General features: G+C 42.9%; 1 protein-coding gene across 4 annotated transcripts in view; it reads right to left on the bottom strand.

Moving 5' to 3' along the window:
* Window positions 1–26,201, bottom strand: part of EPHA4 (EPH receptor A4) — a 101,776-nt gene that overhangs the window by 23,048 nt on the left and 52,527 nt on the right. For all 4 annotated transcript variants that reach the window (XM_075716369.1, XM_075716370.1, XM_075716371.1 and 1 more), the window contains one exon: window positions 20,049–20,387. In XM_075716369.1, the coding sequence (XP_075572484.1) occupies window positions 20,049–20,387 (339 nt within the window). The remainder of the gene's footprint in view (window positions 1–20,048; window positions 20,388–26,201) is intronic.

Raw genomic sequence — 26,201 nt, 5'->3', positions numbered from 1 at the left:
ATAAAGCTGAATATATATGAATTTGGACCCTCCCATGAAAACCAGGAAACTTGTATTTCAAGAGCCTGAGCCAATTTCTCCTTCTTAACTTGCCCTGCTTACGCCCGAGTCTCTGAGCAGTCCCTGGAGAATGAGGAAGCTCAGCACCCAAGGGCCAGATTCTGGCTTTGATAGCTCCTTCCCAGTCAGAAGATATCAGAAATTGGTCCATTGTGTACCAAACCGGCATCATCTGACCCAGTCCCATGTGGCGCTATATTGATGCGATGAATAGAAAAAGCAGGATTACACTGCCAAGGGTAAGGGCTGTGCGATTTTTGGAAAAACTCTACCTAGCAACAAGCTAAACTCAAAGATCCTTTAAACTGTATCTGCGTGCAGTAATAAGGGCTGCAATGAAGAAGATAATGGAAAACATCTCATTGTGCACCCTACACTTTCAATAGAGCGCTTGCTAATGCTGAAGTTCAGGTTTTTGACGGGCTGGAGGACAATGCATTCTCCCTTTGACTGTGATAGCAGCAGATTCATGGCTGCGCTGGGGGAACGGGTTTTCTGAAGATTTATGAACCCGGCTGCCCCTTTCTTGCTGTTGTGTTGCTGTGTGGTCACGTCTCTAGCCAGCTGTTATCAAGCTCTTTTGATGCTGACAATAGCTGGTATAAATGGCGGAGTCTCCAGGGATAAAAAGGGACATTCATGAAATTTTTAATCTTATCTAACAAAGCTGTCCTGTATAACCAGAGATTAGAGGTCTTCCTAAATTGAATATATTTCTTCTTTTGTCCCCTGAAGCTGTAGCCATGTTGCTCTTTTTTCCCCCCGTTCCCTTTCTTTTTGTTTCTTTTTCTACCTTAAACTTTGGGATGACGATCCATGAAAATGTTAGAGAGTAAAAAGTATCCTTGAAACATGTATCCTTGAAAACTAGCAAGAAAGACAAATAAATAAAACAGTCACAATAAATGAAAGGAAAATTGAATGTTGAAAGCCTCAAACCTACTTGACCATATCAGACAGTTCTGATGGAAGTGAAAATAACCAGTAGACGCCGCACAGTCACAAAAGGGTGTCTCCTCTTGATGTGAAACCATCAGGGAGCTGCTTACCGATTTACTATTTGACAGTTTGGCATCTCTGTTAGAAATGCCTCCAGAACCTTTCTCTCTTTTTCCTTGTCTGTCTCTCACATGCAAAGGCAAATACTGGATGACAGAGGAGACTATAAACACAGCCAACAGGGAGGATCCAGGTGTGCTCCATCAAGTTATATCTGTGGCATGACTGAGAACCTGCTTAATAACCTCACAGTTCCTCAACAGAGAATCAGGCTTTTTTTCCTTCCCCTTTGCAGTAAGAGTACTGCTCAGCTAATAAATTAGAAACCAGATTTGTTACGCTAAACATACGCGACATTACTGATAAACCAATCGGAGAGTAATCTGCTTAGTTAATCGGTGCCTTATGCAGGGCGGACAGGCAATTCTTTTTACTGAGAATCTGTCACTTATGCTGGTCTGACCTCAAAAATTGTAGAGGGAAAGTTCACTTTCTTTCCTTTATCCTCTTTTTAACCTCCTTGGTTTTCCATTTCATTTCTATAGGCATTTATATTGGAATTTAGTGAGTCCTTCAATATCGGGCTGGTAAGTGCTGTATTGAAAATGCATTTCTTCTCTGTTGTAAAATGGCTATTTGCAGCAGAAGAATATATATTAACTACCCCTTCTTGTGAAAGATGTTTAGCTTTATATAGTTTAACAAGTGCTTCCTCATGTCTCTCAAAAATGGACAGCTGATCTTAGGTACTACACCATACTGGAATAAACAACCTGCTCCTGGCCTCCAGGACACAAAGAGGACTTGTACATCAATTCCTTTGTTACTCCTTATGATTACAATTGTAACAATGGCCCTATTTTTTCCTTCCTGTCCTTTATATGCAAATGCATCCTACTTAACTTTTAATCTCTTCTTTTGTCCTATATTCTGCAGATGAGCAATTTATTTCCGAGTTTTTTTGTTTTGACTGTACATCCTGCCTCTCCATATGCTATACAGAAATCCTAAGAGTGCTGAAGTCCAACTACAGGATGAAGTACCAGAAGTGCAAGGGGCTGTCCAGCAGCCCTTTGACATCTCTGCAGCACAGGCCTGTATCGATCTATGCAATCGGATGGTGATCTGCAACTCTGTGGACTTTGAGGAACTGGGCTCAGTAACCACAGGGAGTACTACAGTTATCCCACTGCACGGATAAAATCCTCCGTTACCAATTCTCTCTTATTTCTGCAAATAGTCCTACAAATCAGGTTTATTTGTTTCCTTGTTTTCCAGGATCCACCAGCTGACCTGAGTAGTTGAAAGACTGGGCTTCTGGAAGAACAACGGGTCTGGGTCTCCTTGGACATATATTAGCAAAAGGGCGTAAGAGTCCGGTCAGTAGAGTCCAGGACAAAGAGGACATCACCACTGCCAGTTCATCATGGCAATCCAGGCAGCAGTCACAGCCTTCTGGGTGAGCTTCTGCAAAATACTTACATTCTTTGTTCTTCTCCCTTTTGCCATTAAATTGCCTCTTAGGGGTGATGTGAAGATGAACATGTAACAGGTTGTAAAATGATGCTTTGATCATGAGCAGAATAAAAGACAGAATCTTCTATGTGCATGGGCTAACTGTTCATTATATACACACATTCCTACACAAAACATACTGAGGACAGCTTGACCAAAAAGAATTATGTACACAATTAAGACGTTCACAATAAGATCATGTAATACTTTTGGAATAGAGTGGGAGATCACTTTTTCTTTCACTTTTTGCACTTTCCTCCTCTCTACTCCCTGATATTTGGAAAGGAACACTAAGCAAAAACTTGTTTCTCAATCATCATGGCTTACAACAGCAAGTTTTTCTGCCACATGTGCACAGACTGTACATACCAAGCACCAATTCTACCAGAACGGCCCATTTCACAGGGAAGAATGATGAGGTATTTTGGTGTCTAAAAAGGGGTCCCCTTGAACAAAAGCACCAAGTGTAACCTTCCCTAGTTCAAAGCTCAGCAGTTCCTCTCCCTTAAAAACCCCACTCCCTACTGATGTGAATGTTGCAATTTTCTTTTATCTACTTCCTCAATAACCTGCCATTAAACACCTACTAGTAGTTTTATTACTGTGGTTCTGAGCTTGCGGCCTACAGAGAGAGAAAGAGCACAGATGTACTACAAAAACTTCACCCAAATGCCATAAAGCCATATCCCAAGGCTAATAAGTGCTGAATTGTAACAGTTTCGAGGCCCTTTAAAGGATGGCAGAAGCAGAGTGTCAGTTTTTCATTACTGGTTCAAATTAGGAGAGGGGGGAGAGGAAAAAAAACAGGAAATAAATAGATGCAATAAAGTCTCTGGCATGTAGGCATCCATGAGTGAAAACAGCCCTTTATAAAACTACAACACATGAGTACTCAGATATCAAAGATACACAATGCCCAGTGTTTTAGTGAAGATGCCTTCTTAACCACAGCAGGGTTTACTTTCCACTCCCCATGATTTGAATTTAAATGGATCATGTTTACTCAAGGGGTCTTTCACTGATTGAAAAATATACCCACAGTTTGTACATTATCTCAGCTAAATTCAAATAACATATTTAAATTTAATTACTTGAAGCTTAGGGGTTTTCATGCTTTTCTTTTTTCCCCTCAATTGCACACAACACCACTTATTTGTTCTTATCAATGGCTATGCGCTTTGTCAAGCATCAAAATTAAATGCTTGAAAGCACTAATGATGTTACTGTGATTAAGGGTTTTTACCTTCCAGGGTAGATACTAAAAGCCTGCTCCATTATTAATTACTTAAAAAAAAAAAAAAAAAAAGATTTCTGAGAATCTAACACTGAATAAAAGTCCTCTTAGAAATCAAAACAAGACAATAAAAGATCTTCTCTTAACTGGGACAAAACACATTTAAGGGAACCTGGCACATTTCAGGTTTGCTCTTGAATATTTACCTTGTAATATTGTGGATTTTTACATGGGATTTTGTAAATTATATTATCAAATAATCTCACAGCAGGAAAAGGATATACAACACAGAATCAAATATGTTTTTAATCATTGCTAAAGGCAACATTCTCCAGGTCAGATTCTGGTAATTTTATTCATGTAAGAGAGCACCTTACTCTACTAGCTGTCACACTGACTTCAAATCAAGCGAAGGGAAAAGTATCCAGCCCTATTTAGTTACATGTACCAGAATAAATTAAAAAGAAAGCAGTTCTGCTCCTTCCTAAAATGTTGCCATTCAGTTCTGCTTCCTGTTGGTCCCTTGGGCCTTTTACCCACGCCTCTCTCTTGTCTAGGCAGACATGCTTCTGCTTCTGAGTACCACCACCCTGCGCTCCGAGTGCTCCTGGCAAATGGCTTTGCAAACAAAGGAGAATGCATTTTAGCATTTCCAAACATATGCATAACATATGTATAAGCCATGTACGTACATAAGGATAAGCACATGAAAGGCTTTTGCACATGTGAGCTTATGTGCACACACACATTAGATGTCTGTGCACGTCCGAAGAACTGAGCTGGAGTTTGGCATTCCTGTTCTTCACTGCCAGTATGACAGCTACGCCTTTCTCCTAGGGACCAGCAAGAGTCTGCAGGCTGGATGTGCACTTTAAAAACTAACCACACATGCATATTTTATTTTTTTTTCATTACTCCCTCTGTATAAGTGGAGCAAACATTTGTACAAGTAATGATTGGGGAAAGGTTAGGACTTGGACAAGGATCTAGAAGCCTGATTGCTCAACCAAGCTACTGGAAGCCTCCCAAGGCATTCCCGAGTCCTCTGTCTTCCCACCGTCTGCCTCTCCCTCCCCCAGGAATGACGACTGGTGAGGAACACCTCCCAGCTTGGAAACTGAGACATGCCAAGATTCAGGCCAGCACTTTCAAGCTTTAGCATTTAAAGCAAAGACTTTAGATCTATGCCACTAGAGTAAAGCGCCCAAGGTTATCCACCCACACTCGAAAATCCTGGCCGATGTAACGTGAAGCAGTGCGGCAGCTGAGCTTGGCCTCTTTCTCTCAATCCCCTCAATCAGACGTAATACTTCTGAACTAAACTTTCCCTCCTTGTTACTAGAAATCATGCTGCTCAGGAAAAGCACCAGCTCAGCCACAGGATGCTCTCGTAGGATACCTTCATCCCAAAATGACAGGCACAAGTGATCTTCTCTTTCTTTCCAGGCTCCACAACCTAGTCACCGCCAAAGAGTTCTGAGAAAAACAAGTGACAAGCTCTCAAACCTAGGGACCGGCTCACATCAGTTATGTTTGTAATGATGTGTTCATTAAGAAAGGGGCTAGAATATGAGATTTTAAAGACAGTTAACACAGCATTATTATGTTTTAAACATTTCCTCCGTTTTAAAGTTTTCGTTTCTTGCCTCTCCCAAAAGAACCTGTGCCACAAATCTTGCCAAACCACAAAAGCTGGCTCTGACTTGCATGGAATCAAAAGTTTGAAGGAAAACCCAGGCTGCTAGCAGCAACAAATAGTAGTAGTTGAGGATTATTAGAGTGCTGTATTTTTACTACCTTACTCCAGCTTCAGTTCTTGGAGACATCCAGTAGCTGCTGAGGATCCACAAAGAGCCTGTGTATTTTCTCGATTGCACGTCCAGTTCTGTGTCAGTTTTAGCACAGGCTACTTCAGCATACCAGAACTGTTCTAATTTAGATCAAACCAATTATAGGAGCTGAGGTCTGACCACAGTTCCCTGTGGTTTACATCAGGAACTGCAATGAGACAGGGGTGACGAAGAAGATTTTGCACACCCAAGAGACGTCTCGTTCTGGCTATTAATTTCTGAGGACCAGCTCTTGACAGCAATACATTATTTTCAGGTACTGGCCCTCCAATTCTGAAGGCCAAATAATGATGTCAGCTAACGCAATGCAGGTCTGGAGTAACTCCAAAGATCTGAATCTGCAACCTGCAATCCCAAAGATTGCCTTAAACCAAAAGACTATAGAATCTACACAGCATTTAGCAAGAGATCTGTATTACAACTCAAGCATGGGGTCTGTTTAGTCTGAGAACTGCTTGTTTTCTTTCTGCTAGCTTGCTAAGAAATCCTGTTGGCATGTTCTGACAAGGATAACTTAATAGTTGCCAACAGAAACATGGCAGAATACTGTGTATTTCCTGTATGTATGAATGCCAGTTTAAAACAAACAGGAAAACAAGTCTTTCAGTTGGAAGGCAATTTATAAAAATCTGTCTGAACATTACAACCACTTAAAAAACCGAGCACTGAAACATTTCTAAATGCTTAAATGAGAATGATTAACACAAGAAGGGTGAACGTACTTAGCACTGTGAATTGCTCTAAGAAACTCTAGAGCTATAAGCAATTTGTTAAGATGGGGAGTTAGTCAGCAGCTGTCTGACCTGAGTAGGTTTGGAGCCGCTGGTCACAAAGCAGGTCATGTTGCAGTTACTCTTCCCTCTAGTTGAGGTTAGAATCTGACCCAATATAAACAACAATAAATTTTGTAGCCTAAAGAAGCCAACACCGATGCTCCACTGCACTATATTGGATTGCGAGAAGCAGAGAAAATGGGCCACGCAGTCCGGACAAAGAGAAATTGCCGTAACTCTCAGAGTCCTCCTTTAGGGCCTGGACCAGTCATGCTTAGAGGTAGCATCCCATGACCCAAATTTGGATTGAACACTTCTGGGAAGCATGTGCTGTGATCACCCTCTTACTTCCCAGATGCCAGTCCAGCAAGCACAGACCGCCAGAAACCACTGATGCTGGGACACGATGTATAGCAGGGTGCAGTGGCTCTGGGGGAGCCAGAATGAGAAATTACAGACCATAACCTCTAGTTATTAAAACAGATAATAATGTCGGAAATGGGGCATCCCCCAACCACTCAAAATAAGTAGTCTGGAGCAATCTGACCCACTTAACCACCATCCCCTCAGGGTAACTCTACCTCACCCGCACACCCTGCTGTTCTTCCCGGGAAGCCCGCGGGAAGCCCGAGGTAGCCAACAGAGCTAATTCCTCCCCAGAAATAGCCTGTCCTTCACCTTTGTATTGCTGCACAGGAGGAGGATCTGCTGAGCTGCCTTTTCAAAACAAACTCCTCCACTCCCTCTTCAGCCCCTTCCACATGGAAATCAAAGCTACCCTCAAACACACATCAGATGCCCCCAAATGAGATCCCTGTCCCATTCTTTAAGCTCTTCCTCAAGTCAAGCAACCATCCAGCTATTCCTCCTCCCACTTTCCCATCCCGTGGTCAGAGGAGTTAAGATACATCTGCATACACTTCATGAGTCAACAGGTGAGGCGGGTAGAGCTGTTCTTAAATTGTACAGGACCAACAAAATAACTTACTGTATCTGTGCCCTGCAAACCACTTCTTGTGTGAAGCTTTCAAACCACCTACAACAGCATATCAACAATCCATAAAATGGTACCAAAAATATTGACCCTGCTCTATTAAAATCCCAGAGGGGTAACCCTTTGTCTCACATTGCAAAGAACAACTCTCACCTGATGCCTCATGTCTGTATCTATTAACAGAAAGCCTAATTTCTGCTGCTTGGTCCTTTCTTATGTTTACCACCCAGCCACCTGAGCGTGCGGTTACCCCAACAGTTACGGCATAAAGCTTAACCCACTATGGTGCAAATCTGTGATTTGGTACCCAAGGCAATATATCTCCTAATGCTGTTCTCCTTGGTTCTCGCACAGTTACTTTTTATTTACTCGAAACGTGGATGCCTAGATGATATATATAGATGCTAAATAACTTCCTTTGTCACTTATTTTCAGCATTAGGAATATTAGATTTTGTAAAAAGAGCTGCTTAAAAGCCCTTTTGAAATCCAGACAAATAAAAGCCTCTGCCCTATACGCCACTTAGATGCTCTGGAAATACTGAAGCACCTTCTAAACAAAATAAATAAATAAATGTTATGACTCATTTTGCTAAAGCAGCATCCGCTATTTTAATAGATTTGGCCACACTGTCTCATCCTGGCCTCTGAAGTGCTACGGTAATAGCAGAGAGTTAGACTTTGCCATTTGGGTTTCTCAGATCAATCACCCAAAGTCAGAAATGGCAAGAATCCTGGAGGAAGAAAAGATAATAAAATTATAAACATTTTACTTCAACTGTGATACACAGCTCCAACAGCAACTGCAGGCTCAGACGTGCCCTCCTGAGACTGCGGCACCCAAAAGAATCAAAACCCAGGACTCACCTGACAATAAAAATCACAATTCCTGTCTTAACACTTGAGAGTAATAAATTGTTTCGAAGTCACCAAAGTTAAGGAACTTCACTTTTATTTACTTTAAGCTCCATCACACAGAAGAGGCTGCTGCAGGTTTGCATTTACGTATTTACATTTCAGCTGAACAACCCATAAATTTTAATTATAGTTGATATTCAGAGCATTCAGCTGGAACTCCGGTAAAGCACCTTCTGTACAAAGGTCGGATGGATTCGACACGATACGATCTCTGCCTCTGGGCTGTTGAGAAACTCGAGACTGAATCAAGGCTTAGGTTTTCTGGGCTCGCATTAGTAGCATTTTGTGAAGGATACTGGTCTGACAGCACTTAGAGATCCTCAGTTCTTCCAGGATGCTGCAAAACACCCTGCCATACTCCCCCATCAAAGTTCCTCCTCTTCAGGGGAAAAAGATACTCTCTGCTTTTGGAAAAGTACCACAGAGAATCGGACTGCAGCACACCTAACTCTCACACTCGGAGCTTGTCTACCAGGTCCTCTCACTGGAACTGAATTAAGCCCCCTTTCCTTCATCTGCAATGGGCAGACTTCTTTAGGAAATTAAAAATCATTAATAGACCCAATGAGAGAGAAAACTATATTCTGCACACAGTGTTGCTGCAAAAAGCAAAGCTACCTGAAGTTTGCTGTTCAGTAAAAAAAAACAAACAAAAAAAAAAGCGATGAGGGACAAACTGGGGAAGAGTCTTAAGCTTCCTGAAACACATAGACCTTAAAATTAAAATCTTAGTTCATGATGTCAGTAACCTATTACATGATAGGTGGCACATAATTAAACTTACAAAGGTGTTTCATTATTTTGGTTTTGTGCTGGATACTGAAAACTAGTGCATTATTCATTTAAAAATTGTGTCAATTAGAAAAACCCCAAATGGAATAAGCAATTAAATATTAAAGGTGGCTGCCTCAGTGGAAAACAGTCAGAAAGATAATTGGTAAAGTTTCCTGTGCAATGCAAGTGCCATTACAAAGTCTGAACAATTTCAATCCTACAAAAATAAATAAATAATTAAGAAAAATCAACCTCACGAGGTTACGAAGATTTGGAGTTGTACAAAGGAATCAGCCATGTCTGTTTCCTGGAGGAGCACTGAGCTACAGTCTGGGCAAATAAAAGCCTGTGAAAAAGATGGGTCTGTCTGTATTCCGAGTCTGGACCTTCATTTCCAGTCACAGATTTGCAGCAGACAGGAGGACGCTGAGAGCCCGCCCTGACTCCTGATGAGAAGATCTCCGCAGCAGTCTCTCCTCCCCTCCGAGGCCAGGGCCCCAAAGGGTACTTACAGGGTGGAACTGAGAAGCGCACAGGATGGGGACTGCAAGGAAGAACATAATCTTCATACAAAACCTGCAATTCAAAAATCATTTCTTCTTCCAACAGCGTGCGAAGCACTTCTCAATGTTATGTCTCTCCTCCCTGTAGGGTTCATGGTTTTGCTTTCAGTTCGGTTTTGTCATCAACAGGTCCAAAAAATTTGCTTATCTTCTCATTTGATCCAGATGAAGCTGGTAACTTCCATTTAAGGATCAGTCAGACTGAATATAAGCTAGGAAACTCCTGTGCTACAGAGCCCTCTAACCTGCAATGTTTGCAGCTTGTCGGTCTAACAAATATAAATAAAAATATTCTCTGGTTAAAGAAAAATGCCACAGCTGCAAAGAAGTCTCCCTTTGAGCGCAGACCACTCTCTTCAAATCAGTTCTTCCCAGTACTTGCATAATTGCAGTTTTAACCTTCAGCATAGGCAGCAGCGAAAGCAAACAGCTGAAACGCTCTTGGAAAGGCACCGCTGGGTCTGCACATCTTGTCTGAATTATGGTGCAGGGCCCACAAATCTCTGCAGCTCCTACAGGACTCCCCTCGGCCACCCTGTCCCAGAGTGCCTGGAGAGCTTGAAAAACACGGGGTTTTACACTCAGCCACTTACATATTCCAGTCGCTTTCCGTCTTTTTTATGTGCATGCACAATATCCTGATAAACTAGAAGGGAGGCTGCAGCCATTCCATCTGCATTCCCTTTTATGCTAAGAAAGATAAATTGAGGCTGATTCAGAGGACAGATTTAAAGAACGCAGTATGTTATCGAGACAAGCGCAATCTTCCCAGGGAGCCGTTGTAGTGGGTTGTCTTGAAATCATGCCTTTATTTGTTTGCTAAAATAAATGGACACCACACAAAAACTCAATTCATCGATGAGGCATCGCTTCCAGCCCAATATACCTTCCTATTTTGCTTAGCCAAAACTGTCTTATTCTAGTATTTATTGATAGAACCATTTAATGGCACATAGAAAATTAAAAATAATAAAAAGCTAATTAAAATCTTCAGTGCTTTCCTTTTAGACTTCAGTAATCTATGGAACTGAAAGACATTTATATCCAAAGCACATTACAGTTTAAGGGGTTTTCTGTCTGTAATAATCCGTGGATACTTTCAATGGATTTTAATACAGACAAAACCAAAGAGATTTTATGGAACAGTAGAAGTATTTAATAAAAAAATCAGAACCAGTCAATCGTCTTTTAAGACCAGGTAATAGAATTCAATAGCAGGGATAAAAATCCTAATAAATTCTGCAGGAACAGTTCAGAAGGCTGAGACAAAAGTTATCATTTCCTTTTAAATTAACAGTAGGACTTTTCCATAAGGGATGTTTTTAAACACAAATGAACAGAGGAATAAAATACAAATGCTTGAGTGTCTTACATCTCTCTAGACTGCATTTTAAAAAATATATCCAAAACCGTGATCAACTTCTGTTATTATCAGTTTACAAATCACAACTTTCAGAGACCCCGAATCCATTCTCAGAGCACACTACTAAGAGTTCTGGGACTCTGGTTCTTGAATTTAGTAATGAAGGCAGATTACCTTAATCTAAGAAGACGCCATGAAATCCTTCAAATAGCTGCAGACAGAGGCTACGCATTTGCCTGCTTTGTTTGGGAGGGGAAGCCCACTGGAGCCCTGCCATAATAATAAAGCGCTCCCTGCACACCAGTTCACACGTGGGGCTAAATCTGAAGTGACATTTCTCAATGAAAGAAGCAGTATTCACTCGTGCGCTCAGCATTTTGATGTCCGCCAAAATCTGGCAAACATGATTATAGAGATCCGGCAGGCATGCCACAGCTCTATTTAGTCCTCATGGTTCAACACAATGCTATGCAAAAAATAAATAAGAAATAACAGGCTACCTTGGGATGGCATTCTGGGCATATGATTTCATGCATATTGACGGACTTGACACACGTTTTGCAACTCCGCATACAAGGACAGAATAGCTGAACCAAAGGGGGCTGCTTTACCCACCCTTAGGGGTCAGTTCAGCATCCTGCCCTCCAAACTATGAGCCGGTGCAGAAACTTTGGGCTTCAGGGACTAGCAATGTTTATTTGTGCTACTCTGCATGGCATTTTAATTAGTAACCGTGCGGATTTAAAACCTCTGAATGGACACACAGGGGCAGTTGTGCAGCCTAGCTTTTGTGTTTCCACTCTCTCAAAAAAATCCTGTTTGAGGACATCAGCAGGGGGTTAATGGAAGCTTTGATAAAGTTCTCCGAAGCCTTTTATTGTTGCTCAACTACAGACCGGACTCTGCTGTCTCTCAGGCTGCCTTCCAATTAATTTAGTCAGCTGCAAAAAAATATTAGAAAATTTAGAAGCCCATCTAAACATTTGGTAGCCACAAACGTTCTTGGGCCAAATCTCCTTCCACATGCAAATATTTCCTTGCCAATTGTTTAAGGGAAGCGCTCAGACTGGACGGCAAGCTTTACGAATTTGAAATGACAGGGCACTGCCAGCGAAAGGAAACGCACAGTCAAATAGTCCAGAGCAAATAAAAGCTGCAGGACTGTATCTTCATCTCTGTCAATTTGGTAACTATTCATCTGTACCAACATCACCGAGACCAGAATTTGATCCGATTTTATGCCTCCTAAAACTAAATTTATATGATCTAAATATGGCCAATGCTACCCAGTCCTGAACTTAAATGCCTTTTTCCCCAGGAGGATATGTAACTAACCTCCATTTTCCATAGCAAACTATGAGATCTTTTTAAAAATGTGACCAAACTTTTATTTAAATGCTGCAATTACTTCTTGGCTCTATCTGACATGCAACTTGTCTAAGCTGTTCACTGAACCCTGAAGCTGGTTATTTACTAAGGATCTTTAGAAAGCTTTTTTTTTTTTTCCTTCCGACCAAGACTTGTATCCCCCACCTTGAATACAAATTCATGGAAATGGGTGGTGCAGACAGCTTTGCCAGCAAGCAGGCAGTTGTTATTTTAATTATTATTTCTTTGTGGAAAGCTGTAGTTACCTTAAAATAATAATTTAATCCCTCCCAACAATAGTTTTCCCGGTTTTGTTTTTAAGAAGGGAGCACGTATGCATATAACTACACATTTATTACAGACCATCAGTTAAAGCCTGTGCAAGAACACAGAGTTGTTAGTAAGAAACTCGCACTCGCATCTACCAGCTTGGAGAAGCTCCTTTACTCAGACACATTATCTTACACATGTGATTAAACATGCAGAAGAAATCTGAAGTGGTCAACACATGACATCTCTGAGGCTCTGAGAAATCTCACACTCAACACTGAAATCTGCCCACTCAAAAGTATTCCTAACTGTTTGCTTCCATGCAATTCTCAAATTTCTTGCACTGGGATCACTTATCTTCTTTCTGGATCTCTCACCGCGTTTATATTTGAAAGGTCTGTGGTTTCTCAAAACACATTTTTTGGTTTGCTTCAGAAGTCCTCATGGTAACTCCTTTCAATGTAAATCTTCAGACAGCAAAAGCCAAAACACAACTCCCTTGGAGACAGGGAAGAACGAGGCAGGTCATGGTCCTGCACAACCTGGCAGGTCACCTCACCGATTACGGCAGGTGAAACCCTACAACAGCTGACAACTTGTCCCAGCCCTTCTGCTTGAAAATGGGTGCACGGGCGGGGGGATTGCTGCTTATGTCTAGCAGATAAATGTGAAGCCTTAGAAACCATACTGGTTTAGATTCAAAATGAGAAAGTTGCATGCAATTAGCCCTGAATTCTGCGAGATGCTGCAAGAAATCACTCAGAGTGTCACGCTCACAGATCACTCCTTTTTCAAGTCCCTGCTTACTAGTTTTGAATCTCTTTCCCTATTGAATTCACGCTTGACACAGCTCCATTTGAGGAACAAGGAGACTGCTGATCCATCATCCTTAGCACAAACACCTTTAAAGCAAAATAGAAACACCCCTTTGCAACACCCCTTTTCCATTACCCTGATATTTTGCAGAAAAAAGCATGCGGCAGCTAGAAGTATCACACACACCCCCCCTGCTCTGAACGGCTGGCATGTATCCAGATGTTTGCCAAGAGATTATTTTACATCAGACTTGTGGGGAACTGGGTGGCCAGGGTGCTGCGACTGTTTACACACACCCAGCTACATGCACAAGTTTCCTCCTGGATTTGTGTGCCTGTAAAAGGACTCCTGGAACAAGCTATTTGTATCCTTTGGCCACAGCAAACAAGTAACTGGAAAGGGTGGGACCATGGTGGTAGCAAGTACCTTTGGCGGGGCGGGGGGGGGGGGGGGGGGGGACGGGACATGGACCAAAATTGAATCTACTCCTGGATGTCTGGGAAGGCTACAGCCAGGTATTGCTGTGCCCAGCATTGGGAGTGCCACGGAGTCCTCTGTTTGGGCAAAAACATGAACTCACCCACATTCACAGCTTCCAGGTTAAGCCGTTCAACTCTTTCCAACTGGTCCAAAATGCTCACCTAGTAACAGCCTGTCCCAGCACCTTAATCCTGCCCTCCACAATGTCCAAAACCTCACCAGCACTACCCCATCCTCGCACCACTCCAAGGGAGCCAGGCAGGGAGCTGGACTGGAAAACTCACCGGCCGTCAAAGGGGAGCTGACCTGCACGAGCCTCCTGATAGCCTCAGCAGGCACTAGGGAAGGGCAGTGTCAAAACAGACAAAGACTTATTTTGCCAGCTTACTCTATTTTAGTGGGTCTGTGAAACTGTGATGCAACTGTATGATGAATCCTGTCTTCAAGTTCACAGAGCTCCTTCCCCGGCTATTTAGAGATGACGTCTTCCTTGGGATTATACGGCCCTTCAAAATTACATTTCAACACAACAACGAACAGCTCATCACCAGGATTGCATTAAAAAAAGGAAAATTTTTGCAAGAGTGAGCATAAAACTATAGAACTCTGAATAACTACAGACCCTGCTATTTTTGAAAGCTAAATTAACTTCTTTTACCACCTGCCTATTGATAAGATTCTCAATATGCACATAAATATCACCACATACAAAATCAAAAAATGTTACGTTCCTCTCAGCAAACAGAAATGATTTACTGTTATTTATACTGAAACCAGGACTATACTCAAAGAACATGATGCAGCTTAGAGAATCAGATGGATCGATCGATCTTCAGAGTATCTGTTAATTTTATTTTCCAGTAGTGGTTTAAGGGTATTCATGCAGGCACCTACAGAAAGCTCTGCGACTGGAATCTACTTACCAATGTCTTTTGATGTTTCACTACAGAGCAATTCTTTACAGATAAGTTATAAAGATCCAGGAAAGTAGCACATGAAAAAAAAAACTGAAAACCTTGGGTTTCCTGGCCTTCGCATGTTTTGCTTTTGATCTGCCTGAGCACCTATTACTTTGTTGATACGAGGAGTGCACACTGACCAAGGGCGATGTATGTCCATGAATTTTTACTGACTGCAAATTTAGCTCTGCACAGGCTAAACCACACTGGCAGAATGTAAGACCTTATATGCATTTGCTGTGCTGTTCTGTACAACACGTGAGGAATGCTAATCAGCATTTGAAAGGAAACGTGGGCTTTCAAAGACAACCCACCGAAATGCAAAATGGGAATATATATTCCCCTACCAAAAAGTCCAGTAGAACTTGTGAGTCATCTGGAAGCAAATAACTCCCACTTCTCCCCCCACCCCTGCCATTTCTAACTTGAAACACAAATCATCCTCAAAGGATCAGGATCTTTCAGATTTTTTTTACCTTTTAGTAACAGAAGGATAGGAATATAAACAACAAACAAACCTAACTGCTAAATAAACCTGAGTTACAGTTGACATTTTCCTTCCCTGCACTGAATGTCGATATTTCAGGTTCATCACAGTTCTGTCACCACAACTGCAACCTGTCCCAGAAGAATACTCGATTCACATGGGTCTTCTTGGTGGTGCTCAAGTCCTGGTGGCACCGTGACCCATTTTAGTTCCTGCCTGGAAATGGATACTGAACACTGCAGGGCTCTGAGTGACAGTGAGGGACCGGAGGAGGATACAGAAGGTGGGGGAAGCACTGCAGCACAGCCAGCCACACCGCTCTGCCTCGGAGATGAAGCAGCTTTGAGACAGGCGAACAGACAGCTAGACAGGCAAGGTGTGGGGGATCGCAGAGACAAAGGAGCCGGGGAGAGGAGGAAGAACAGAAAGAGGGAAAAATGGGACAGAGAGCCTGAGATATTCATAAAAAAGATCAGTTCTTGATCCTGAGCACAGGCAGCTTGAAAACATCCAGTCTGATGCAATGGGAGAAAGAGTAAGTTTATTTATTTATACTGTATTTTCATCCTAATTGGCACATCCTGTCTCCATCTAGCCGTGCTGGTCCACTTAAAGAAGCACTGAGCCCAAGGTAACCTAACAAGGTAACAAATCACCAGGCAGTCTGTTTATTCAGAAATAGCGACCGTTTTAACCAGCAAGGAAAAGAGCAAGGAGGACACCCGTCCCTCAAAAAATGCAAACAAAAGAAGGCAGGAAAGCAAGCAGCATGAAGAATTTGGATTTTAAATCTCATTTAGAGCTTGTGTAGGCCTCCCCCCCCCACTGCTGCCCTGCCTTATGAACGCCTTTAGCATCCGTGCAAAACCATGTCCTTGCGGGGCTGCCCCCTCAGACACGCACACGGACCAACTTACCAGTGAACCTGGCTGTCAGGTTGGAGACCTAAACAGCTTGGCTGTAAGCTTTAATAAAAATACAAAATGTTCAGCGCCTCTTCAAAAAAACAAAAGCTTCCTGCTTGCTGTGAACAAGGTCTCTTTATTGAGAGATTTACTTTTAATTTTGAACAGCTTCGTAGCATTATCCTTAGCGGGGAAAAAAAAAAAAAAAGAGCCCGGAGATTTTTGAGCTATTCAGTCAACTGCCTGGTAGGGTTTCTCATTGAAATTAGCTTCTCCTAGCACCATCACATAAGAATTGCTGGTTTGCATGTCTTCCACAAGTCATTTCACATTTTTAAAAGATGGACAAAGTGCTGATTTCATTTGAACGAAAACAGAAAGCCACAAAAGCCACCAGTGCTGGTGGAGACCCTTAATATCAGCATTTCCCAGCGCTCATTCTGCTAAGGGCAGTGGCTCCAAATTTCAGCATCTCAGTGTTCCATCCTTTGCTTTTTTAATTTCTTTTCAATCTTACATGGGAAAAGAGTGGCAGTTCCCATCTCAAAAACCTCAAAAAATTTATTATAGTAAACATGTAGAATAGCAAGCTGAATTCACCATTCAAAATTCTTAAAATATCACAACATTGAAGTATTTTACTAAGAGAGAAAAATTTTTACTTGGTTCAAAGCCTGAAATTTAGCTTCTCTCTTTAAAAAAGAAAAAAAAAAAGCTATAAAACCCAGGACCTTTTCAAAGGAAGCAGGAAAAATACTTTTTCAGATGCTTTTTGATCCTACTTTGAATGGCAAAAGCTTATTTTCATTTAAACATTTTTCTACAGTACTGGAAACTGAAAAGTTTCTAAACAAAGGGCGAAAGTAAACTGCCTCATTTCATTATCTCCAGGAGTAAAATGGCAAAGGCAAACAAAAAACCACCTGTGCCTTTCAACTGCACCTTTTATGTCATTGCAACACATTTCTTCAATTTTATACTGAATATACCAGTAACTGACTTCTCATTGCTTTCTGTCCATCTCCAAATGCATACCTTCTGTAAGGGCTGGCATCAATGCAAGCAAACAGACAAATATTCGGATTTCTGATTCTGACATCAAAAACTGCCTTCTAAAAATTCTGTATCTTTTCTTCAGATTATATGGTTGCATATTTGGAAGGTCAATTTGAGACTGCTGTTACGGGGAAGTTTTTCCTGGTCCCTTGCACACTTACCATCCCTACTGAATTTAACTCAAAGGTGCACCTCTTGCAAACAATTCCAGCAAATTCCCCAGAATACGACCCAAAAGCACTGCTCATATTTAAAGAACCACATTAACAACATTTTTTTTTCCCTATCAAATATGGGAAAGCACAAGTGTGGATAGCAAAACCAATAAAGTCGTTTACAGATTTTTAGTGTTGGTAGTTTCATTTTTATTAGCAAAACAGGGAAAGAGTGTTATTAAAGGAGGAGCTTGGCTCTAATCTGCATTTAGAAATTGCTGCAAAGAAACCAAGGTAGCTTTACATTAGTGTAAAAAAGGTGCAAGATCAAAACCAAGCCTGTGGCAGTGCTCTACCATGACATGATTTTTTTATAATGAAATATAGTGAAAAAAATGAGTGGCACAAGGATTTTAATGCACCCCAGACACACATTTACAATGGTTAAACAGATCAGTACTTGTAAAACCCAAGGGTCCAACTTTACAAAGCTTTACTCAAGCAAGCAGTTTCACTGAAATCAATGGGATTATTTGCATATGTAAGGTGTATTTATCTCAGTTGAGATCTGTAGGGTTAGGCCACACATTTCTATTTAGATCTTCTATGCAGCGGAATACACAAAGTCTTTACGAAGAACAGGAGAACACCGGCACCTTGGAGTTAATTTTCATTTGTACCACTACAGTTTTCTTCGGCCCCCTGAAGCATTTGATAGACTGGGCATGTTTCATAATTGGAAATGTTGGCAAAAATACAAATTTCCTGATGTGAAGAACTGCTACTCAAGGATAATAAACAAAATCAATTCTTATTTGCATATTCAATCAGATTTCAGTTTGCATATTAAAGCGTAAGATGGTAGAATTTTCACACGGTAGATGGATCCCACTCACTTATTCAAGCATATATGCATCCGCTAATCCTTACACATGCCAAAATCAGTCCGAAATACTCTCTTTGCTAGGCATTCATAGCACAAAAACACTGTCCCTGCTGCTGTTCTCAACCTTCTCTTTCTGTATAGCATATGACAGCATTCTCCTGCAGCTTTCTCCTAATATTCTTTAATAGCCCCTGTTCTCTATTAGTCTTCTTTCACTAGGCAAAGTGATAGCTTGAATTTTTGTCTCATAATTTAAAAGGGATGCTGTCGACTGTATGTGTAAAGAACAAAAAACACTGGACCAGATTTTCAAAGGAGCTTCAGGATGGATTTGACAATTTTGCTTGTAACTGTCATTGCAAAATTGAATGTATCTCTCACTGTTAATATTGAAGTATTCTGGACTACACCTAAAATTTGTAGATTTAGACTATGCATACCTATTTTTCACACGCATCTACTAGGAAACAGAATTCAAAATATTTATATATATAGTCCACTACTATCAAAATATAAAATAATAATAATATTGTCCCATACACCGTAAGTCTAATGATAAATGATAACCCTGCAAGCTACACTCTAAGGTGCTGAATGCCTGCAACATCTGTGGGACTTGAAGGCAATCAGTGCTGTGAGCGATTAGGTAACAGGTTTGACAGTCTTGTAGCCAGTCTGACAGTCTGGATATTTAATTTGCATATAGAAGAGTGTCCTATTCAAATGTATATAATTTTGTGCATTAAATTAAAAATTCAGCTGGAACCCTGTGCTTGAAACCCTAGCTAGCTGCAAACAAGAAATGTTTTCATGTAATTAAAGAAAAAAAATCATACAAATGATCATCAAAACTAAGCCGCAGCCTGCTGCAGCAGCCTTTACTAGGTCAAGCACAGGGGACTGAAAAAAGTAGAGCTGGCTAGGGTATCTGAAACAATCAGGTATAAACAGAAATGGTGTTTCACTCTGACAGACGAGTGAAATGCAAAACTCAGCCAGCATGAAGATGAAAGCTCATATAGGATTGCTAAAGTAATGCCATCTCTGATCAATTGAAACGTTGTTAGCAGCAGGTTAAGGAGGTATTTATTTAACAAAGGGACAGAATGTAATTGACTTTGCAGGGAGAGGAGAGAGAGGAGGCAGGCAAGGGAGCACCAACTCCTTCTTCTTTTTTAATCTTACACAGCCCTTTTTGGAGGGAGGCAGAAGCACAATCCTGCGCTCCCCGATTTTTGCCCTCTGTAAACACCAAGGGCATGTTCGTGTCTATGTGCAGGGTCTCCCCGACAAAGGGCCCAGCCGCAGGCGGCCCTGGCTGCGTCCCCTCGCATCGCCCAGGGCAGCTGTGCTGTTCTGCTTCTGCAGAATGCCTCCCAGTGTCCTCGCAGCGTGCTGCAGCACAGCTCCGCTCCCAGCTACGGGAGTCAAACCCTCCTCTGTTTTTCTAGCTCTAAAGAATTTAAACTATCCATATAAATAACCAGAAAATAAGGGTTTGACCCAGTTACACATCTTAGGGCTCCTTGCATTCATTTGCTAATGCTAAACGTAATGGAAATCGCAGCTTTCCTATAAAACAGGCAGAAAGAGAGAGGAAGAGAATTCGTGTTTAGGTTCCTACCGGCTTGGTTAGTTGTCACAGTGACTGACACGGCTTGGTCCTGGCTGGGGTTTTGCTTGGACACTCCATTCACTGCCCAGACTTCAAAGGTGTAGTTAGTGTGTGCCAGAAGGTCAGTGATGGAGACTTTGGTGGTTTTCAAGCCGTTCTGCTGGGGGCTGAAGTGCACGCCACTGCCACAGGACCGGCAGCGGCTGAGGTCGCCAGCACCGCATCTCTTGCACACCACGTTGTAGGAGATGTCTTCCCGACCACCTTTGTTCTGCGGGGGGCTCCACTCCAAGTTCACCGATGTCTCATTGACATTGGAAATCAGGTTCTGGGGAGCAGACGGAGGGCCTAGAAAGAAAAAGTCGCCACGTTTTTAGTAACTGGAAGGACCTTACGTAGCATCTTCAGAATTAGGCTCCTGGGTGATACTGAGCATGTGCAACTCCCAGTTAAGTCAAGGACAGCAGAGACAACACAGTATTTTACTTCTCCATGTTCTTAACGAAGGTGAAAAATTAACTGGCAAGTCAAACTCTGATCTCTTCATCTGATGAAGTAACACTATTTTCCAGCTCTAAATGAGCCTGAAAGCCCAGTATTGCAATTAAACAAGAGCAGGGTTTTTTCCACTTCCACTATTTATAATTGTTATGAAAAACTTAAAATTTACATATTTTACAGTCATTTTTCCACGATCTCCTGAGCAAAGCAACAAATGCGCAAACTCCTGCCTCACTTGAGATGTTCAAGGTTCCCCACTACCTACAGGCAGACTCTCATTGGAATTGTTGATCTCCCAATTTTTTTTTTTTCTTAAGAGTGGAAGTGCAATATTTTCCAGACAAATTGATGTGAGATCGCATTCAGTGAACGCTGAAGCCCATCAAGCAGGGAGATGGACGTGACACTTTGGGATGCAGGAAGATTTGAGTAGAAAGCCAGACACAGAACTAAGGCTTTGAAGGACAGAGAATTTGGAGTGCAGGGAAGGGGCAGCAGGAGCGGAGCAGAGCCCACAGGAGGCAGCTCCTCCCAGCACCTTCAGCAACCCGCTGGGACTGAAATGGTCGGTTCTGCCCGACCCGACAAACCGCCTCCAGCAGTGCCCTGCCTCGCTCTGTAACCAATACACAGGTAGAAATCTTATTTATATGATTAAATCCCCACAGGCCCAAAACCAATAAGCACACTGAAAATGCAGAAGAGTCAATCCTGCGACTCTTAATCTAATTTCAATACAGTTGAGGTGAGACACACTTTTTGTACCCTTAAATTTAACGAGGATGATTCAGAGCAACCCCGTGAAACAGACGGGTATTTTATACATCACAAAAAGCTTCACTGATCATCGAAACGCAGCCTGTTCTGGGGTAGAGCACAAGGGCACTCTGACTACGCACACAATACTTTGGGATACGACATAAGGTAGATACTGTATCAAAGAGAAATGAAACAGGGAGTGAGAACAAAGCTTGCAAAATGTAATGACCCAAACTGAAACAGAGTAAAACCAGCAGTCCTCAGTAATTACTCATAGTTAGAGCTTCAAATACAAATATTATTAACAAAAAATACTGGAAATAATTTTGTAGAAAGTCACAATTTCAATTTTTATTCAAGACACAGGAGAGCTTGTGAAAGCTTCTTTCTTAAATTTTATCAAAATACATCTGATGGTTGGAATTCAAAAAAGGTTCAACCAGATCTCCTGGCAGGAAAGGAAGGGAAAGAGAAAGTTCTGGCAAGTTTCATTCCAGGTTTTCCATTCGTGTTATTTGTCCAATGTTAAGAAACTGAAAAAAAATTCAGCCAGCACCAACAGTTTCATTAAGTGCATAAATAAATCAATCATAATCTCTCATATGCCAAAGGTAGAAAAATAGCCATCAGGGTAAGATGGGAACTGAATACACTACGGTGAAATTCTGATGAAATTACAAAGTGACTCAAGTGTAGCAGCGAAGAGGTTAAGCCGTTAAGAGGTGACTACGGTGAAGATTAATTCTGGCCTCCATCCATCGGGTGCACCTAAAAGCCTGAGACCACGCTGTGGATGGCGAGGTTTTGAGGCCTGCACCACATCCTTGGGTCTGTGCTTGAAGCTGCCAGGAGGTAACACATGTTCAACAGGAGACAGGACTTTTATTTTAGGAGAGGCAGGTAGGTTAAGAAAAGCGTCTTAAATTACATAGAGGTCAAACGTATCTACTTATCTTCAGTACCTAAATGAAAGGCCTCTGCTGCAAGAGTAGCTGAGCAAGGATTGTTTCTCTGTGCTCACTGCAGAAATAAGAAATTAATACATCCATTTTGAAAAGAGGGAAATCCTCCCTTCCTGCCAAACCTTTGAAACAGTCTCCGAGTTCATCGGGGTTGACAGGTAGAATTACTGCAAGGAGAGGAGAGCGCCCGGGCCAGCTCCTGCGACGGGGAGCCCTCCTGCCTGCCGTACCGCCGGGCTGCTATTCGTGACTTTTAGTTATACACTGGCAGCATTTAGGACTCCTAAGGACAAAAACCTTTTTACTCAGAGATCAGTTACCAAACGCAGTAAGAGATGTTTCCTGCTCCAAAAATGCTTAGAAACTAGCAGAGAAAGACAAGGGAAAAAAACTGGTTTTAATCTCTCTTCATCCCATGGAAACTGAGGTAGAGGGAGATGGGTGAGACGACAAGGGCACACAAGACGTGCCTTGCACATCTGGGTGTCGGTCACAACTCTCCCAAGTCTCAGCCTCTGCCCCGTAACCAGCTCTCTTTCCCCCAAAAGCTGGGTTTGCCAGCCCCCCCGGGCAGGAGAAGGCGCTCTCTGCTTAGCCTGCAAATACACAAGCCTCCTTTTCAAAAAAACACTCCGAGTGCAATGAGGTGGAAGACTCTCCTGAAGTCATGAACTCGAGCAGCAGTGCAGGAACTGATCTAAACCCCATCTACCCCAAAACTCCCCAGACTTCCTCGCACCAAGGCTCTCTTCAGGGCAGGCAGGTGTCCCAAGGTGACAATTCACCCCTCTGCACTGCCAAGGAGGCCGGAGAACAAGCAAAAGCCTCTGGAGGAAGTCAGCAGCCCCAGCAGACTGCAAGCCTACGTCCACGCTCTGCAGCACAGGTCTGACCTCGCCAGAGCGGCTGCCGGTGGGAGCTGAGGGCGTCTGTCCTCGCAGAGGCCTTTCAGTACATGGCAGCAGCAAGCCCTGAACAGAAACGGCTCCTGTGGGAAACGGCAAGAGCTTTACAGCGAGAAAGAGCGAAAGGCGTTTTCTTACAGAGCATTCACTTGCTGCAATCACACAAGCAAGAGCATGGACTCGGAGCACGGCCAGGAGAGCGGAGATAAGGTGGTGCCAGTGCAAACACCTCCCCTCCCTGAGCAACGCCCGGCTCCGGGCTCTGCCAGGGCTGCCCTTATTTCGGGGGGTATTTGTGAAGCAAAGTACTCCACGCAAGCAAGGTTCATACTGCCACAGTTACGGTCTGAAAGAGGTGCCTTTTAGCTCAGATACAGCAGCCAGTCTGGGGTTAAACTCAGACTTACTCTGATGTCCATTAAGATATTTTCCAAGGCTCTAGGTCCAGTTTCACGTGGGAAAATGTGCCAGAATGAATCAAGCTCCTCAGAAGCAAAAAGTCAGTAATTAGTATGTGGGACAGGGCATTGCAGTGTCTAAACAGAGACGCAATGAAGCGGAAAACCAGGGAAGCAGATGCTTGCAGGTCACAGAGATGAGTGCACCACCTCCAGCATGAAAAGGAAGATGTGGGGGAGTCTCCAAATGGTGGGCTGACATTACAGTGAGGGAAAAAGCAATTTCTTTTCTTTCTGGAGCACAGTCATCAATGGAGCTGTTGGCACTGGGAGTGGGGGGGGAGTTTCAGATTGATGGGCCTGGTTTCAGATGTTGCAACACAGGGCGTATCTGCTCCTTCAATGGTGATCAGGATTTGCTTTGTTTCTGACAGCAGAGCCGCTGCCGATAGATGAGACTAAAACCCTTTCAGGGCCGTGGCAGGCTGGAAATGCCAGTGCTGTTTCAAGATGAACGCAGCTAGCAGGATCCTGCAGGAACAGCGTTCTGCTGGCCAGACCACCGCCCTCACACAAACCCTCTGTCCTCCTGCAGAAAAATCTCGCTATGGGGCAGATGAGAGGGGAGACAAGGCACTGCAGCACTGAAACTGGTGTCAACATCTGTGATTTTGTCCCGAGCCCCATGATTTACAGCATTTTTCTTAAAACTCCTACTGATGGAAGCATGCTACTGCATGAGCCATTCAGCACTCTGGAAGCATGGAGCTAATAGCCCAGAAGAGCTTAAAAATGTGACAGTCCCTACAAAGAAAAAATAAAAAAACCTAGACATTTTTATTTTGTAAAACAACTAATTCTAAAGTTCATTTGACAATGTTGGGAAGCCAAGCGCTCTCGCTTTCCTTGCCCAAGACAGCAGAACGCAAGAGGTGGATCTGCACAGCCGCTCACACGTCTCCCGTCAGGGGACTGCAAAGGGGACACAGTTTGATCATGGGGCCTGAAAGCCGGATCCCTCACCCAGCCCATTTACCAGCACCGTGAGGGGACACGGGGAACTCCTCTGTGGGAACATAGGGAACGGAAGTTTTTAATTTTATTCCTTCCTGGGGCTCCATAAATCTTGCTTCACAATAAACCCATCAAAATCAACTGAGCCATGAAGCAAATGGAAAGACCCTGGGTGGAGCAGTTCATTGTGTGTGTCAGGGCTGAGGGAAACACTGAAGACTCTGTTTAGCCACAAATAATCTTTGTCAAGCTATCTTCCTCAACCCTCCTATTAGATTTACTGAAATGTATTGGGCAATGCAGATTGTTTGGCTTTCTCTTGCTGCAATAAGCTATAGCCATTATATCTATCTGTCTCTCACCCACAGATACAGATCTGTCTGTCTTAAGGATAATGTTGTATCCTATGTGAAATGAATATTCAGGAAAACTAGAGCTTTTAAGGTGTTAATAGCATGACCATTACTTGCACTAAAAGGACTGATGTATTTTAGCACTCTTACCACAATCTCAGGCTGCATTTTAACTTTTCATGCACCAATATTACCCTCCTTCCCTTCCTACAAAATACTCAAGTCCCTCTCCAGTCAGAAGCCGCCCGCACACCACCACAATTCTGGTAAGAGGCTTGATGAAAATCATGACAAGGGCACGTATCAACACCTGATGGGCTCCCTCCTACCTTCCAGACCACAGGACATCTCCGTGCGCTACGTTACCTATGTGCCAGCTCTCTGTGGATTATAGGTCTCTGTGGGCATAGTTAAGGAGCCTCTGTGATTCATACCAGGGATTAAGGCCACTCTGAGCACCAAAGAGACTCACATAAAGCTTCCACAGTGAAGACCCTGTAACAAACTCACTATCGAGGACTGAACTAGCACCTGTGGGGTGCAGATGGCAAGGGGCCACGGCTGTGAAGCAAAGCAGGCTGCAGACTAACACGGGGCATAACGACATTTCATCAGTAAACCGTTTATTTGCAAGGAAAATAATACTTCGCCTTTAAATCAGCTGCCCTACACACTGCAGGACTATCAGAGGTTGTTGGCTCAAGGTTTGCCTGTTGTTCAGATGCCATCCCGCTGAGGAAGTCATCCCAAAGCCCCCTTCTTCCTGCCACCAGAGGGTAACAGTACAACTGTAGGAGGTTCAACCTAGTGGAACTGGCAAAGTCATTCTGCCAAAGAAAAAGAAAGTCTATCCTGAACGCAATGAACAATTTCAAAGGCAAATAACACAAAGACGATGAGCTGCAACTGAGTGAATATTCCTGCTGCCCTCAGGGATTGGTCACGCCCAGCTCTTCATGCATGTCAAAGGGAAAGTACAGCCACCAGGACCCTCGGTGTGCCCGAGGACAGGGTCTAACCAGGCTGCACCAGGACTGCAAGTTCAGCACCGCCGCCGAGCCACCAGTCCAGAGGAGAGCGCCTCTCCCTTGACAAACTCCATACACCTCAAACCCATGTCAAAGGGCATGCCGTAGCTGGGCTCCTGGAGCTGGAGGGACTCCAGCAGACAGGCACGATTTGTCAGGTGTGCAGATAGACTCCAACCAAGTCAGCCCACCCTTTCTCCCTACAGGTGTAAACCCGACCGATCTGCGCAACTGAAAAATAC

The sequence above is a fragment of the Pelecanus crispus genome, chromosome 9, assembly GCF_030463565.1.
Source record: "Pelecanus crispus isolate bPelCri1 chromosome 9, bPelCri1.pri, whole genome shotgun sequence".
In the NCBI taxonomy this organism is placed as follows: Eukaryota; Metazoa; Chordata; class Aves; order Pelecaniformes; family Pelecanidae; genus Pelecanus; species Pelecanus crispus.
This window is presented reverse-complemented; position numbering and strand designations above follow the sequence as displayed.